At 57.2% G+C, this 14821-nt stretch overlaps 1 protein-coding gene across 1 annotated transcript; it reads right to left on the reverse strand.

The window, feature by feature from the left end:
• Positions 1-9745: 9745 nt before the first annotated feature.
• Positions 9746-11104, reverse strand: LOC111143652 (POU class 3 homeobox 1). The gene has a single exon (XM_022497472.1). The coding sequence runs from the start codon at positions 11102-11104 to the stop codon at positions 9746-9748; it is 1359 nt and encodes a 452-aa protein (XP_022353180.1).
• Positions 11105-14821: the final 3717 nt, after the last annotated feature.

Here is a 14821-nt window from a genome sequence, read left to right on the forward strand (position 1 = left end):
GGCTGGGTGTGGGGATGGGGTCCGGCCCATGGGCCCACCCACCCGCCTGCCCAGAGAGGGGAACCGGCAGGCCATGTGTCCTGGCCCTGGCACACGAGTGCCTGACGCACCGACCCACGCCAGCCTGCCTGGCCTGGGGACCTGAGGCCCTGGGGTTGGGGGCCAGGGCAGGACAATGGCTGCATTCCTGCTGTGAGCCACAGGCCCCCATTGTTCCTGTGGACACTGCCTACTTGAGGGCTGCGATTCTGGCTCTCACCCCATGGGGGGCGTAGGATGCTCCCTGGACCACTCCCCCGTGGGACCATAGAGGGGTGATTCATGGGGTGGCCAGGGCATAGCAAGCCCCAGCTGTGCCCAGATTCTGGGGGGTGGGAGGGGGAGGCGACTAAGGGTTGTTTGTGCCCGCAGCGGGGGGTGGGGGGTGGGCGGTGGCGGATGTTGAATAGTCAGAGGACTCTGGGCTGTGGACACCCACCACATCATCTCCTACCCTTCCTCATGTGTGGGCCACTCAGAGAGGCCCCATTGTCAGAGGGGCAGGCCCACCCAGGCTAGAAGGGAAGCAGTGATTGAGAGGGTCTACCTCAGAGCTGAGAGGACCACCCCTCACATTACACTGGTGGGGAAATTGAGGTCTGGAGAATGGCGGGGACTACTTAAATTCACACAGCTAGGTGGTGACAGGCCTGGGACCAGAACATTTCTCCATATGTCCCTGGTGCTGAGATGCTGCTGCCATTTCTGGTAGAAAAACTGAGTCTCAGTGGTGCTCTTTCGCCTTGGCAGAAGTTATGTTCATAAGTGCGTTCCTGTCTTCTACTTCCTTTGAAATCTCTCTAGTTCAGGTCAGCACTTTATATCCCTAGAGTGAGAAATCAGAGCCTAAGGCCTCCTAGGGCCATACAGAAGCCATACTGACTGTATATTCGGTGGGGCCCTGAAGAAATGAATGGAGCATGGAGGTTCTTGGTGCTTTGACACACAAGATGCATAGATGTAACAATAGCCTCATTGTTTCCTCCCAAACAATGGTCTCACTTGGGCCCTCACATGCCTACATTACATGACTGAGAGGTAGGGAGGAGAAGAAGCAAATCCAGGAGTGTTTTAAGGACAGGGGGCTTGGTCTGATTTATCTCTGTGTTCTCAGTGCTCAACATAGGGCCTGATTGTTAAACTGGATGATTGAATGAGTGGATGGATGGTGGATGGTTGGATAGATGAATGGATGGTTGGTTGAAGGTGGTTGAGGGTTTCATGGATGAATGGATGAGTGATGGGTGGACTGATGAATGGATGAGCTAGTGGATGGATGTAGGATGGCTGGCTGGCTGGCTGGCTGGCTAGATGGAAGGATAAATGAGGGAATGCCCACTTCACATATTGAACTCCAGGGATGACCCAACTTGGGTTATATGGAAGATGGACAATGGAGTGAGGCCTGGACTCAGGTACCTAGACCCCATCTTTGATGTAAGGATGCCCTGTAGCATAGTTTGGTGGTCAACCTCTTAGGGTGGGATCTGAAGGAATCTATAGTCAGACTTAGTCTCATAGCAGGTGGCTCCTCAGGGTCAAGGGGACCCTTAATCCCGAGTTGAGTCTTCTGTGCTCGGATCGGATGAGGAGGTAAGAGCCCATTAGTGGAAGGGCCCTGGGTAGGGGAGCAAGAAGGATAAGGTTCAGGAAGGGGCAATGAGTGGGGTCTTGAGGGCACTGGGGCTGAGTGGTTTTGCCTCCTTGGGATCAAGCCCTCAGCAGAGAGCTCCAAGGCAAACCCATATTCATTCTTCATGACCCAGCTTAATTGGTGGTACCATCTATGAGGTTTTCTCTGACCATGTGGGAGCTATCTCCCCAGATCCTACACAGAGCCTTAGAAGGAGCTCAGTGCACATTCTTGGGGACATGGGGTTACCATGAAGAGGCAAAAGTAAGGGATAAGTTGGGAGAGTGCACCTGCTACTAACTTTCTGGGTCCTTTTTAGCAAGTCCCTCAATGTCCTTGGGTCTCTATTTCCTCATCTGTGGAGTGGGGATGGAGACCTTGAACTTGTATTTCCAGAGCAGTTTTGAGAAATAAGAGCAATAATTCTAGGGGTGGGGGAAGCACTAGGCATCATTTTTTCCACACTGATTCAGCCCAGCAATAATATAATAATATAATTGTACATATAAAATTAATTTTATAGCTGACATTTAATGTGTACTTACAACATGCCAGGCACTCTTTGAAGTGTTTATGTATATTTCTCAGCAGTCCTGCCAGGCAGGTACTATCATTTTCTTTTGATAGATGAGGAAACTGAGGTATGGAGAGCATAAGTAGCTTGCCTGAGGTCCCACAGTACAGGCAGCAGGTGGTGTATCCAGAATGAAAGCCTGGGCAGACACCGGGCCCACCTTCTTTGCCTCTATATGTGGTTGCTCAGTATGCAGCTCTCCGAATGGACGCATCGGGAGGGCTTCCTGACCTCTTGGGTGATCCCAGGCAAGGCATCCAACTTCCCCGGGCCTCATGGGACTTACCTGATGGCAAGGTGGTGGAGAACAGGAGCAGATCCTAGTCCATTAGCTCCCACGCTTCATCCCCAAGCTTCTCTCTCTGGCCCAGTCTTGAGTTCTGGAAGCTCCTCAGCTTTGGGTACATGCCCCAAGCACTGGCTGCTGCTCTTTGCCCCAGCAGGGAATGTAAATAGAACCTAGGTGTCAGATAAAGTAGGTTTTATTGCAGCTTTGATCGTTAACTATTCATGCTGCCTTGGATAGGTCACTAAAACTCTCTGGGTCCCAGTTTGCTCATCTGCAAAATAAGAGTAAGTAATGCGAGATAATGAAAGTAAGTACGAAGTGCTGGATAAGTATTGTGTCAGAAAGCCTTGCGCAGTGTGGGGGCCATGGTCAAAGTTCATTACATTTTGGTTGTCTTTCCCATTCACTTGTTTCTGTACAAGGCCCTGCATGGGCTCCACAATAAAACAGTTTTCATTCATCACCTACTGATGTCAAGCACTCTCTGTGCATCACCCCACTTAATTCTCAAAATAGCTCTATGATGTAGGAATTGTCCTTGTCAACGTATCACGGAACCAAGGCACAGAAAGGGTAAGTAGCTGGCCTGAAGTCACACAGCTGCAAAGAGGAAGAGCCAGGATTTGTACCCGATCTGTCTGGTGCTACAGATCCTGTGCTTCACCCTTCTGCTGTCTGCTTGCCATTAGATGTAAGATGCAGAGCTTTCCTGGGCACTTTAATGACGAAGGGTTCTAGAAGGCAGGTGACTCACAACAGCTGGAGGGGGCCTTCCTGGAGAGCCAGGTCTGCCCACAAGCTCCCCTGGGGTCAACTCTAGCAGCTTCCACATGGAGGAAACACTCCCTCCCCTCAGGGTGGCCAGCCCCAGGAAAAGGCCAAAGACCGTGACAATTTCCCACCCAAAACAGGGAGAGCAGTAGCCGCGCGGGGTCTGGGTCTGCTCCTGTTCAGAGCTGAATAATCTGGAGCCTTTGAAGAAGGATTTCTGAAAAGCCATCAGGAGTGAATCATTGACTTAGGGAGGCGATGAATCAACGGGGAGTTCATAAAACGGCAAATGAATCGGGTGTGAGAACGACGGAGCCACCGCTATTCCCCAGAACCCTCCGGGGACAGAGAGCCGAGAGAAAAGAAATAAAAATAACACGGGGCCTCACGCCTGCTACAAACCCAGTCAGCCCCTCCTTCCACAGGGAAAGACAGAGGGGACAGAGGGACGAGCCCCACTGGTGGGTGACGTGGGGCCAGAGGGGCGCTCCCAGGGCACTCTGGGCTCCCTGGGTCCAGGCTGTGGGTGCAATTAGCAAACGTCTTTCCCCCTTCTTTTCAGGAGCCCTCACAAGAAAGAACACTGATTTTGACGAACACCCAAAATAATGTGAGATCAGGCACCATGCATTATGCATGAGGTCTGATTTAACATGAACATTATTTCTTGTGTACGAGACCATATGCCTCCGTGCTGTCTGTGCAGCCTAATAATACCCAGACCCACCCTGGTCAGGCTCAGCTAAAGACATGTCCACTGGCTGTGTGCTTGGGGGGCGTGGAAGCAGAGCCCTCCTGGTACTTAGCTCATCTGAAGGGAGCCCATTCAGATGCCCTGGAGGTGGGTGGGAGGTGGGTCGTGTCCCTGGAGAAACACCAGGGAGCTGTGGGGTGGGTGCGACTGTGAGAGTAGTGCGTGTGCGTGTGCGTGTGTGTGTGTGTGAGTGACATCAGGAGCCTAGGACCAGGGGATGGTTCATCGCGTGGTGATGTGGGGACATGTGCATTGCTGAGGTTTTGCTGCACAAGAGGGACGACGGCAGGAAAGGATAGATCTAATTGCTGTGTGTGTTTGTATATATACACGCATATGTACGTGTGGGGGTGTGTGTTTAAAAAATAAGATCACACATACATACAAACACACAGCCTAACTTTAATTATCTGAAGGGAGCAGGAGAGATCTGGGAGGAGCCGGGGACAATGATGGGCAGGGATTGGAAAGCAGTTTGTGGGGTAAGTGCTTGCAAATTCTGAGAGAAAGGGCCCTGGTCCAATGCTGCAAAGCATGGTTGTGTGTGTTCAATCGAATGTTTACAAGTGCCAGGTAGCTCTGGAGAGCTCAGTGGTGGAGACCACAGGGTTGGTCCCGGGGAAGCATTACAGTGGTACGGGTGTGACCACGAGTGTGTGAGCATGTGTGTGAGGGGGCAAGCTGGCAAGGGCGGGCTCGGGGTTTTAGTTGGCTGATGGGAGGAGGGCTGGGGATGGGTGTGAGTGGGAGAGAGAGAGGAGGCAGTGTGATGGCGAATTCCTGAGAATGGCTGGGGGAATGGGTGGGGTGATGGGCGAAGGAAGGGTGTGGGCAAGCCTGTGTGTGAGTGTGTGTGTGACTCAGGCTTGCTTTCTTGGAGGTGACAGTTGCCTCTGCTCTACCTGGCACCTGACCCCCCATAGAGTAGCCAACTTGAAGCCGAACTTTGGGAGGATGTTTAGCTGTGAGCTTGGCCCTGGTGACCGTGGCCATGTCCCAGCTCGGGACCAATAGAGGGCAGTCCTCCCACATGGAGTCCCGGAAGTGCCGGCCAAACAGTAGCTCCAGGGACGAGACTGTCGGCTCCTCTGACTTCAGTCACTAAGCTGGAGGCCCTGGGTGACTCCTGTTTGCTAAGCTTAGGGAAGCAGCTGGGCCAGATAACCAGCCAACTGCTCTCACTCCTACCCTTGCTCAGATGGGTCTCATATCTGGAGCTTTCTGGAGCTCAAGCCTTACTGGGAAAAGCCTGAACCTGGGTCATCACTAGGATCTTGACCCTCCCACATGCAGAGCCTCATCAGAGGAGACTGGATTCCAAACAGCTCTGGGGAGTAGGTACCGGTGGTTGGGAGTCAGCGAGTCCTGTGGGTGCCCAGTCGGGTCCTGGAGTCAAGGGATGATTGCATGGGACCTGAGCCATGCCACATACAAGCCAGCACAACCTCCTGGGGCAGGAGGTTGGGGGGAGAATACAGACGTCCTTGGGGTTTAGGGCCAGGCACCTTCTGTGTTTGCCTTGGGGAGCACAGGTGACCACAGTGGCCACCTTCCTTCTTCCCATTTTAGCCACCCCCCACACTCCCCCCACACTAGCAGTGTTCTCTCAGCTCTAAGCATTCGTGGCGTAGTGTGGTCTCTGGGAGTGGCTCGGATTTGTAGGCACAGTGGTTCACACACCAACACACCGAGGTTCCTATGGGGAGAGAGATGCTCTCTTAACGAACACAATCTGTGGCCACATGATCATAGACAATACTTTTCTTCAAGAGAGAAGGGAAGAGACATGGGCTCAGAGGACGCTTTCTGCTCGAGAACACTTGGGTTTCCTTGCATGCTGATGCCAGGACTGTCTGCCTCCCTTGAAGGAGGGCAAGTTGGAGGCTCTCGGGAGCGGTGGCTCCGCATCCACGCGGGATGGCGAGACCTTTCCTAAACCGTACCCATACTCGAGCCAGGGAGGGAAGACGACGCCAGGGCCAAATCTCTCTCTCCCTCTGGTTTCTCCTTCCACAGTCAAATGTGCTGTGGGTCCTATAGTCACCCCGGGCTGGAGACTGGGGAAAGGAGCCCTGGGGACTTCTGTGACCAAGGGCTTGGTCCCTGGGTATCTGTCCTAGGCTGCTGTCTTATTAAGTAAAAATCTTCACAGTGTGGAAGCTTTTCTTCCGTCCTTGTTTCCACTTTTTTTTTTCTTCCCATTTTTTTGTTCTCCTCAGCTGCCGCTGGTTCTTGGGAGGCCACATTGTTTTGCTGTTTTTTGAGTTGACTTGCTTAAATAATAAACCCACCCTCTTGTACGGGATTAAGCAGACAATTAGGAAATCAATCAGTCAATTGGTGTCAGCTGCAGGCAGAGGCCAGTGAAAGGCCCCCGTATTCCCTGTCGCCTTCCCGACCTCCAGACCTGCTGAGGCTCAGGGTGGAGCAGACGGCAGGGAGCCCTGAGCTTCGCTTGCTTCCATTTCAGGGCCCCGAGGCTGGGACAAATCCAGGAATGGAGAAATAAGGAGACAGTGTGGGGGAGTGCGGGACTGATTTGAAGTTCTGTACTTAGTGGAGCAGGAAATGGAGGCCATGCCGTCACCTGGTCGTGACATCCCTGGCCCCATCTGTAAGCCTGAGGATGCTCACTGGCCCGCCAGGGTGGGCGATGGCTGGGACATGGGTGCCAATCACAGGGCTCAGTGCCCATCAGGCTGGACTGAAGGAGGGAGGAAAAAGAAAGCAGTGGTGAGTAGAGCCTTGGAAAATCTTAGCGGCCGCTGTACTTGCAGAGACAGTTCCTCCTGAGACTGAGGGTCAGAGCCCAGAAAGTCACTGGAAACTCTCAGCCTGGTACCATCATCCCAAAGCCTCAGCTTGGTTGGGGACCACCAAGCTGGCGGCCGGGGAACACCTGTCTGGGTGCCTGGATGCGTTGGCTGGAGCCAAGGCCTCTTCCAGCCCTGGGCTTGGGCTGCTTCCCTGGAAGCAGGGGGCCACACACACACACACACACACACACACACACACACACACACTCGTTGAGGACACAACTTTCTCCCCCCACCCCCATCAAGCAGTTGTGCTGCTTCAGGCTTTGTGTCCATGAAGAGTGAAAGAAACCTCATGTGGTTTCTCCTGAGAAGGGGAAGGAACAGCATCTAGTGAGGAGGCAAGAAGAGCTATTTCATTCGTCTCTTTAAAAGTTGCTTTAAAGGAAAAAGAGGATCTTGATGGGGACACAGGTAAATCTTGGGGTTTGGCCCTGGAACCCCGATCCACCCCCACATATCAGGATTCTGGGGAGGGGGGAGATGTCTGAGACTATGTCTCCCCACCCCCCGCCCCCAGGTCAGGGCTGCACAACCGCCAAATCTTCCTTTTGGCATACGCATCACTCCCTGAGTGTTGGGGGTGGGGGGTTCCTTGGGTATCCCTCCCTGGAGAGATGGGAGGGCTTTGTGGGGGCACAGTTGTCTGTGCTCTCATTCCTCCACAGAGGGAAGTTGGGCCAGACGGTTTGTTTGCAGAGGTTTGTTTTGCCTAAGCAAGCAGGCAGGACTCCCTTCCCAGGCCCACTTACATCCTGCAGGGCCGCTGTGGAAGCTGTTAGGACTCCCCGTGGATCCAGGTTAGGTTTGGGCATCATGTGTTTGTGGGTGGAGAGCCAGCTGGGGCAGGCTGACGTGGCCTGACCCCGCTTCCAACAGCCCCCTGACTTGGAAGGGTAGAGCTGGCCTGGACTCCACACGTGGAGCATAAAGTGAAACTGAAGCCAGGGCCTGACGTCTTGGGGGCGGGGGGGCACTCAGAGGTGCCAGGCTGCTGGTCCAGGTGAGGCAGGCTTCTTCCTTGGCTGAGCAGCAGTTGAGTTGTACCTGAGGAATGGCTGTCTGTCCCAGATTCAGTGTGGTGTCTGCAGTGTCGGAGGCCCTGGTTTGGTCTCAGGATAGTCTGTTTACAGGAGGGGACACGAGACAGCTTCCCCTACGCTCACTCGTTGCCCAAGTAGCAGGCAGTCCTCGTAGGGGCCTGAAAGAAGGTCTGCGTGGTCACCTTTGTCCCAGATAGTGTGGCCAGAACTTCAGGGGAGGTTAGCCAGGGTATCCCAACACTTCACCCGCACACCGACCCAACCCTGGTAGTAAAAAGGACAGGACACAGCCCTGGGGTACATGTTTATGTGAGTAATAAAATATTTACTATAACATAAATATAAAGGGAACTTCCCAGTCTACATTATTATTATTATTTTTTGCAATAAAGATACAAAGAATGCACCAAAACATTGTTCTGAGAAATAAGAAAAATAAAATAACAAAATTTAAATCCAAACGGTAACAAACAGAACAAGAAATGGAGAAGGGGGAAGCTCCAAACACATCCAGAAAATAAATAGAGATGAGTCAGAAATCTGGAAATCATATTAAAATATTTTTTTTTCGGATTATTCAGTGTACAAAATCCTTTCCGATGGGGATGGAGGGCAGCCCGGAAAAACCAAAAATAAAAACCAAGCACAAAATGTGTGTACATATCTCACATATTTACATGGTTCCCACCTCACCCCAAACTTGGGGAATTTTTCTCCTGGCCGCCCCAGCATCCCGCATCCCAGGTGGGGCTGGAAAGGGAGCAGGCGGAAGCTGCAGGGAATCAGGCAGAAGGTTCTAAGGGGAACGGCTTATTTCTACAGCTGGTTAAAAAATATCTCCAACTTTTTCAAGTTTCGTTTGTCGGTGGCCAGGAGGGCAGGGCCCCGCGGGGAGCGGGGGCCCTGCTGTGCAGCGGTCAGTCTGCAGCCGGGCAGAAGCCTCTTCCCGTGGGCTGTGTGTGGGAGCGCAGACCCCTCCCGCGTGGCCGGGAACCGAATCGCAGCTCGGATAAAACGAAACGAAAAATGAACACTCGAATTTTTTTTTGTTAGGTTTTTTTTTTTTGTTGTTTTTGTTTTGCTTTTTGGGGGGTAGGGCAAGGGAAGGTAAGGGAAAAAAATAAATTAGGCTAGATTAAAGCTTTGGCTATTTCCTGCTTTTATACACAGACGCGGCTCTCGCGGCCTCCCCTCCGGGGCCCCGATAAATACAGTATACAGCGATTTAAATTAAGGGCGCGGGCGGAGTTAGAAGGACCCCAGGAGCCGGGAGGCTCCATGAATAAATAAAAACCGTAAAAAACCAAGCCCGGGGAAAGGGTAAGGGGATGGGGCGCATCCTTGTGGGAGAGAAGAGGCGTGGAGCGAATTAAGTGACAGTCCCCCACCCTCGACCCGCAGGCTTGGGAGTCCGCGCCGGGGAGAGGGATAGGGAACCCTCCTCTCTTCGTCCTCTCTCCCGGGGATCCCTAACCCCGTACCGCGTTACCTGTCGCTGTGGGGAGGCCGCTGCCGGGATCCGGCCCCGAACAGCCCGGGGTGGGGCAGGGGCGGGGGTCGTCGAGGGGATGGGGGCAGGGAGCAGGCGGCGGGCAGGATGCCCGGGGTGAGTTGGCGCGTTCCGGATCTTCGCTCCTCTCTCCCGGGGCTCGGGCGACGCAGCCTATCGGCTGTCTTCGCCGCTCGCCAGAGAGGGTCGTCCGGGTGTTTGGTTTTGTTCGAAAGTTTCTGGGCTTTTTGTAAAATCCAAAGCAACCGAACAAAAAGAGTTCAGGCCGCGCGGCGCCTCGCTGCGCGCCGGCGGGGGCCCGGCCCGGCCCGCGGGGTCACTGCACGGAGCCGGGCAGTGTGTGGTGGTGATGGTGGTGCAGCGCGGCCGGCGGGGGCGGCGGGGGCGCCGAGGGCGGCGATGCACCGCCCCCGCCCGGCCCCAGCTCGCCGGGTGCGTAAACGTCGTCCATGGGCGGGTGGCCGGCGCCAGCCGCCGGGGTCATGCGCTTCTCCTTCTGCCGCCGGTTGCAGAACCAGACGCGCACCACCTCCTTCTCCAGCTGCAGGCTGTCGGCCAGGCCGGTGATCTCGTGCGCCGAGGGCTTGGGGCACTTGAGAAAGTGGCTCTCGAGCGCGCCTTTCACCCCCACCTCGATGGACGTGCGCTTCTTTCGCTTGCGGCCCTGAGCCGCGATCTTGTCCAGGTTGGTGGGGCTGCCGCTGGACGAGTCGGTCTCCTCCAGCCACTTGTTGAGCAGCGGCTTGAGCTTGCACATGTTCTTGAAGCTCAGCTGCAGGGCCTCGAAGCGGCAGATGGTGGTCTGCGAGAACACGTTACCGTACAGCGTTCCCAGCGCCAGCCCCACGTCTGCCTGTGTGAAGCCCAGCTTGATGCGCCGCTGCTTGAACTGCTTGGCGAACTGCTCCAGGTCGTCCGAGCTGGGCGCGTCCTCGTCCGAATGCTCGCCAACCGACGAACCACCGCCGCCCGCGCCCGGGTGCAGGTGCGCCGCCGCCGCGTGCAGGCCGCCCGCGTGTGCATGTCCGTGTGCGTGTCCGTGGGCGCCCAGGTGCGGCGGAGGCGACGGCTCCAGCTGTGCCTCGTGGCCGTCCTCGTGCAGCGCGTGGTGCAGGCCGGGCCCCGCACCGCCGCCACCCGCCGCCAGCATCCCGGCCAGGCCGCCGCCACCGCCCCCCGGGTAGGCCGCCTGCGCGTACAGCCCGAGCGGCTGGGGCTGGTGGCCCCCGCCGGCCCCTGGGGACGGCGACATGGCCGGGCCCAAGTGGTGTGCCGTGCCGCCCTGCGCCCATGCAGCGCCCGCGTGGGCCGCCCCCTGGTGCACCAGGCGCGCGTGGAAACCTCCTCCTCCGCCGCCGCCGTCGTCGGCTCGGCCGGTGCCGCCACCGCCCGCCTTGCCGTGTTCCAGGTGCGGGCCCCCGGCCCAGTCGCCGCCGCCGCCTCCTCCCGTGGGTAGCCACTGGGGGTGCGCTAGGCCCACGGGGTGGCCCGCGCCCGCGCCCAGCCACTCGTGGTGCATCAGCTTCTGCACTTCGCGGTACGCGGCCCCCGCGTGCAGCCGCTCGGCGGCCGCCGCCGCCGCCGCTGCCGCCGCGGCATCCGGGTGCATAAGCGGTCCCGTGCCCCCGGCTCCGCCACCGGGGCCCCGCGGCAGGTACTGCGCGGTGGTGGCCATGCCGCCCCGCGCCCTGCGCCGCGCCGCCGCCGCCGCTCCTCTCCGTCTGCGGGCCCCGCCGCGGCGCTCCGCCGGCTTAAAGCCCGGACCCGCTTGGCGCTCCGGAGCCCCACCCCACCCGCCGCCCATTGGCTGCCCGCGGAGCCGCCTCCCGCCCCCCGGCCACGGCCCCCGCCCCCCGCGTCCGCCCGCCGCCCGGCCGGGCCGCCCAGAGCTCGCCATTGGGCCTCGCTCCCGGGGTCCCGCGCGCCCGCCGTGCTGATTGGCCGCTGGGGCTTCATTCACGGCCCCCCTACCGTCCGCGTACATACTCACGCCCCGGGGGCGCGGCCGCCACGTGGGGAGTGGCGCGGGGGTGGTACTGGGACCGCACCCCCTCTCGTCCTGGCTGCGTGGGCCCCGCTTACCCCCAGAGCAGGAGACTCGGAGCCCGGCAGGTCCCACACTCCACGCGAACTGAATTCCCGCCCGTCTCCTGCCCGGGCGGCCAAGAGGCGGCGGCGGGGATTGCGGGCTCCGGGAGGCGCTAGGGCTCCGAGAAGCAGCGGAGCCCCGCTCTCCTCCCTCCGCAGTGCCGCTGCGGGCGGGCCGGGATTCCCGCGGGTCTCGGCGGCGGCGAGCGGGAGGCGGCGCGGGTCCCGGCTCGGTTCTGGCGCGGTTGTTCCCCTCGGCCTCCTCGCCTCCCGCGCTTCCACCCGGCACGGAGCTCTCCTCTGCACGCCTCCCCGGCCCGTCCCGTTTTCCCTCTTCTCCTTCTAGACCTAGCGTCGCAACTCCGCCAACCTACGGCGGCCCCGAGAGCGCGTCCGGCGCGGGCCGAGTCCGACCGGCCCTGGCTTTCCGCCTCGTACAGGTTCCCCTTCCTCCCGGCTACGCGGACCAGGTGAGAACTGCGCGGGCGGCTCGGGGTCCGCACCGCAGCGATGCTGCGATGCTGCGATGCTGCGGGGAGACGGGAGCTCCCGTAACCAGGCCGCGTTCCGGGCTTTCCGAGTGAGAGGACCTCGAGGTGGAGACCGAGGCTTGGGGAAAACGCCGCCGACGGGGGTGGTGGACATACTGGGCCCCCGGGTATCTGTCCCACGCGGCTGCCGCCTTCTCGCTCCTTCCCTCTGCGTTACTGGCTCATTGGCCGAGGTCATGACCGGGTCATGCCCGGACGCGAAACTTGCTCCAGGTGAGGAGTGGCGTGGACTTGGGAAAGGGCGGCTGGCACTTCAGAAATCCTGCATGCAGGCCAGGAGCTGTCCAGCCTCCCTGGAGCCCTGTGCTGGAGTTTAACGGACTTGGCTGGGGGCTGCTGAAAAGGGAATTGAGATGGAGGAAGCCTTGTTAGGAAGGTGGGGTGTGCAATTCCGGGATCTTCTCATCCCCCCAGCAGTGTGAGGGCTCCTTGAAAGAGCCTCAGTGGACTTGGACCTCAACGCAGCCACTCCGTGCCTCTAAGACCCACACTGGGCTGGAGGCCGAGTGTAATGAGTTGTAGCCTCCACTTTCCTGCACTGAGGCTTGGGTTCCGAGGAGGCTTCCACCTGACATCCCACTTTTTTCCTCCGTCTGGTCTTACCTCCAGTGGAGCCCTAGTTTCCAGGGCCCTGGGGTCCCAGATCATAGAACTGAACTGGGGGCCCAGCTAGACCCTACTGGGCAAGTTAGGACTGTAAATAGAGCCTCAGTGAATGAATAAAGGTAATGGGGGCTCAGACAACAGCTGCAGTGGGAATGATCCTCAGGGTGGCTGGGGCAGAGTCCGTGGTGACAGGGGTCATACTGGGTACAGACTGCTCCTCTAGGCCCTCTGTGTCTGAACCCAGCTAGGGATGCTTGGCTTTCCTGGACTCTGGCCCAAGACATGGTCACCTTGAGTCACCTTTCTTTCATAAGACCATAAAGCACTTGTCTTCCTGGCCCCTCCCCAAGCCCAGGAGGTAGGGCCAAGGTGGGAGTTCTGTATTGAAGGCGCCTCTCACGCCGGCCCTAACCTGACCTGCGTGACACTGAAGCTTGGGCTTCCAACCTGGACCTGCTACCATCTTTCTGGGCAAGAATAGCTCTAGTCCAGTGTCAGAGGCTCTGGGTTTTCCTCCCTGTAAATGGGGACTAACTGTACTGTAGGCAGCCCACCTGCCTCCTGAGGGGAGTCAGCGGGTAGTCTGAGACAATGGGGGTGAAAAGCTCTCAGAAAAGGCTTTTACTCTGGTTGTTTCTATTGTGAGTGCCCAGTGAATGGGCATGTTACTCCCCTCTTTCTAAGCAAATCTTAGTTTCTTTTCTTTCTTTCTTTCTTTTTTTTTTTTTTAGATTTATTTATTTATTTGACAGAGAGAGAAAGAGAGAGAGAGATCGCAAGTAGGCAGAGAGGCAGGCAGAGAGAGAGGAGGAAGCAGGCTCCCTGCTGAGCAGAGAGCCCGATGTGGGGCTCGATCCCAGGACCTTGGGATCATGACCTGAGCCAAAGGCAGAGGGTTTAACCCACTGAGCCACCCAGGCGCCCTGCAAATCTCCGTTTCTTTATCTGTAGAGTGGGGTTGTGGAGGTTTGGCCGGCCTGAGCTCTCAGGCTCTTGTAGCTGTGTCTGATTCTGTGAATCTCTCAGTTCCTGTTAGAGGAAGGGAAGTATCTGGACAGTGGTCAGGTGTACGATGTCCAGCCTTTGAACTGCCACTGAGACTTGAAGAACAGTGGCCCATGGGCACGATGGTTTAGCGAGTGCTTCTGCGTTTATTCACATTTTACCTCCACCTCTCAGCCTTGTAGAAGGGCCCTGAGATTATTATAATAAGGGGTGGAGATGAAGAAACTGGGCTTGTTGGGGCGCCTCGGTGGCTCAGTGGGTTAAGCCTCTGCCTTTGGCTCGGGTCATGATCCCAGGGTCCTGGGATCGAGCCCCGTATCGGGCTCTCTGCTTGGCGGGGAGCCTGCTTCCTCCTCTCTCTCTCTGCCTGCCTCTATGCCTACTTGTGATCTCTGTCAAATAAATAAACAAAAAAAAAATTTAAGAAACTGGGCTTGTCTGAGGCTGCAGGTCCCACTCTTCATCACGCCTGCTCCCACTGCTGTGGGATGGGGGCGGGCGCCAGTGGGGGCACTGGCTTTGGCGGTCACAGCAGAGAGAACCCACAGCCCCATCCCTGGTAGTTCTGTGGGGGCAGGCCAGGGCCAGCTGGGGCTTCTGAAGCCAGGTTCTCAGGTGTGTACTGAATTGAGGGGTGTCTGCAGCAAAGCCTGGCTCCTAGGTGACCAGTTTGTCAGGCAGCAAGACTCCTTCCCAATTCCCCCCTACCCCCATCCCCCAGCAGATCTGTGACTTTGGCCCGTCTGCTTCACTGGTTTTAGCTTCAGTTTTGTCATCTTAAAATAAGACAGTGATCCCTGCTTCTCAGGACGACGCCGAAGCTCCAGTGTTAGCACCCTCGGGGCTGGCTGTGTGGACTAGGTAAGGATAACATTCCTTTCTCTGTTTTGGAAGTTTTAGACCCTCTATAATGCATGGATTTAGTCTGGAGTTAACAGTTTCTTGTATTTGAGAGTTAGGCTCCCCCCAGAGGTCTTGACATCCTCCTTGCTTCTGCTTCTGGAGGTTTGGGTAGGACGCCAGGGGCTCTTACATGCCCACTGGCAGAGATGCCCACAATTCAACAGCCCCTCTCCAGGGGAACCCCCCCCCCGAGAGCTGGCGGGGAGAAATTGGGGCATGGCACTCAGACTCCCACCTGA

This window comes from Enhydra lutris, unplaced genomic scaffold (genome assembly GCF_002288905.1).
Source record: "Enhydra lutris kenyoni isolate GAN:26980312 unplaced genomic scaffold, ASM228890v2 scaffoldscaffold9, whole genome shotgun sequence".
NCBI lineage: Eukaryota > Metazoa > Chordata > Mammalia > Carnivora > Mustelidae > Enhydra > Enhydra lutris.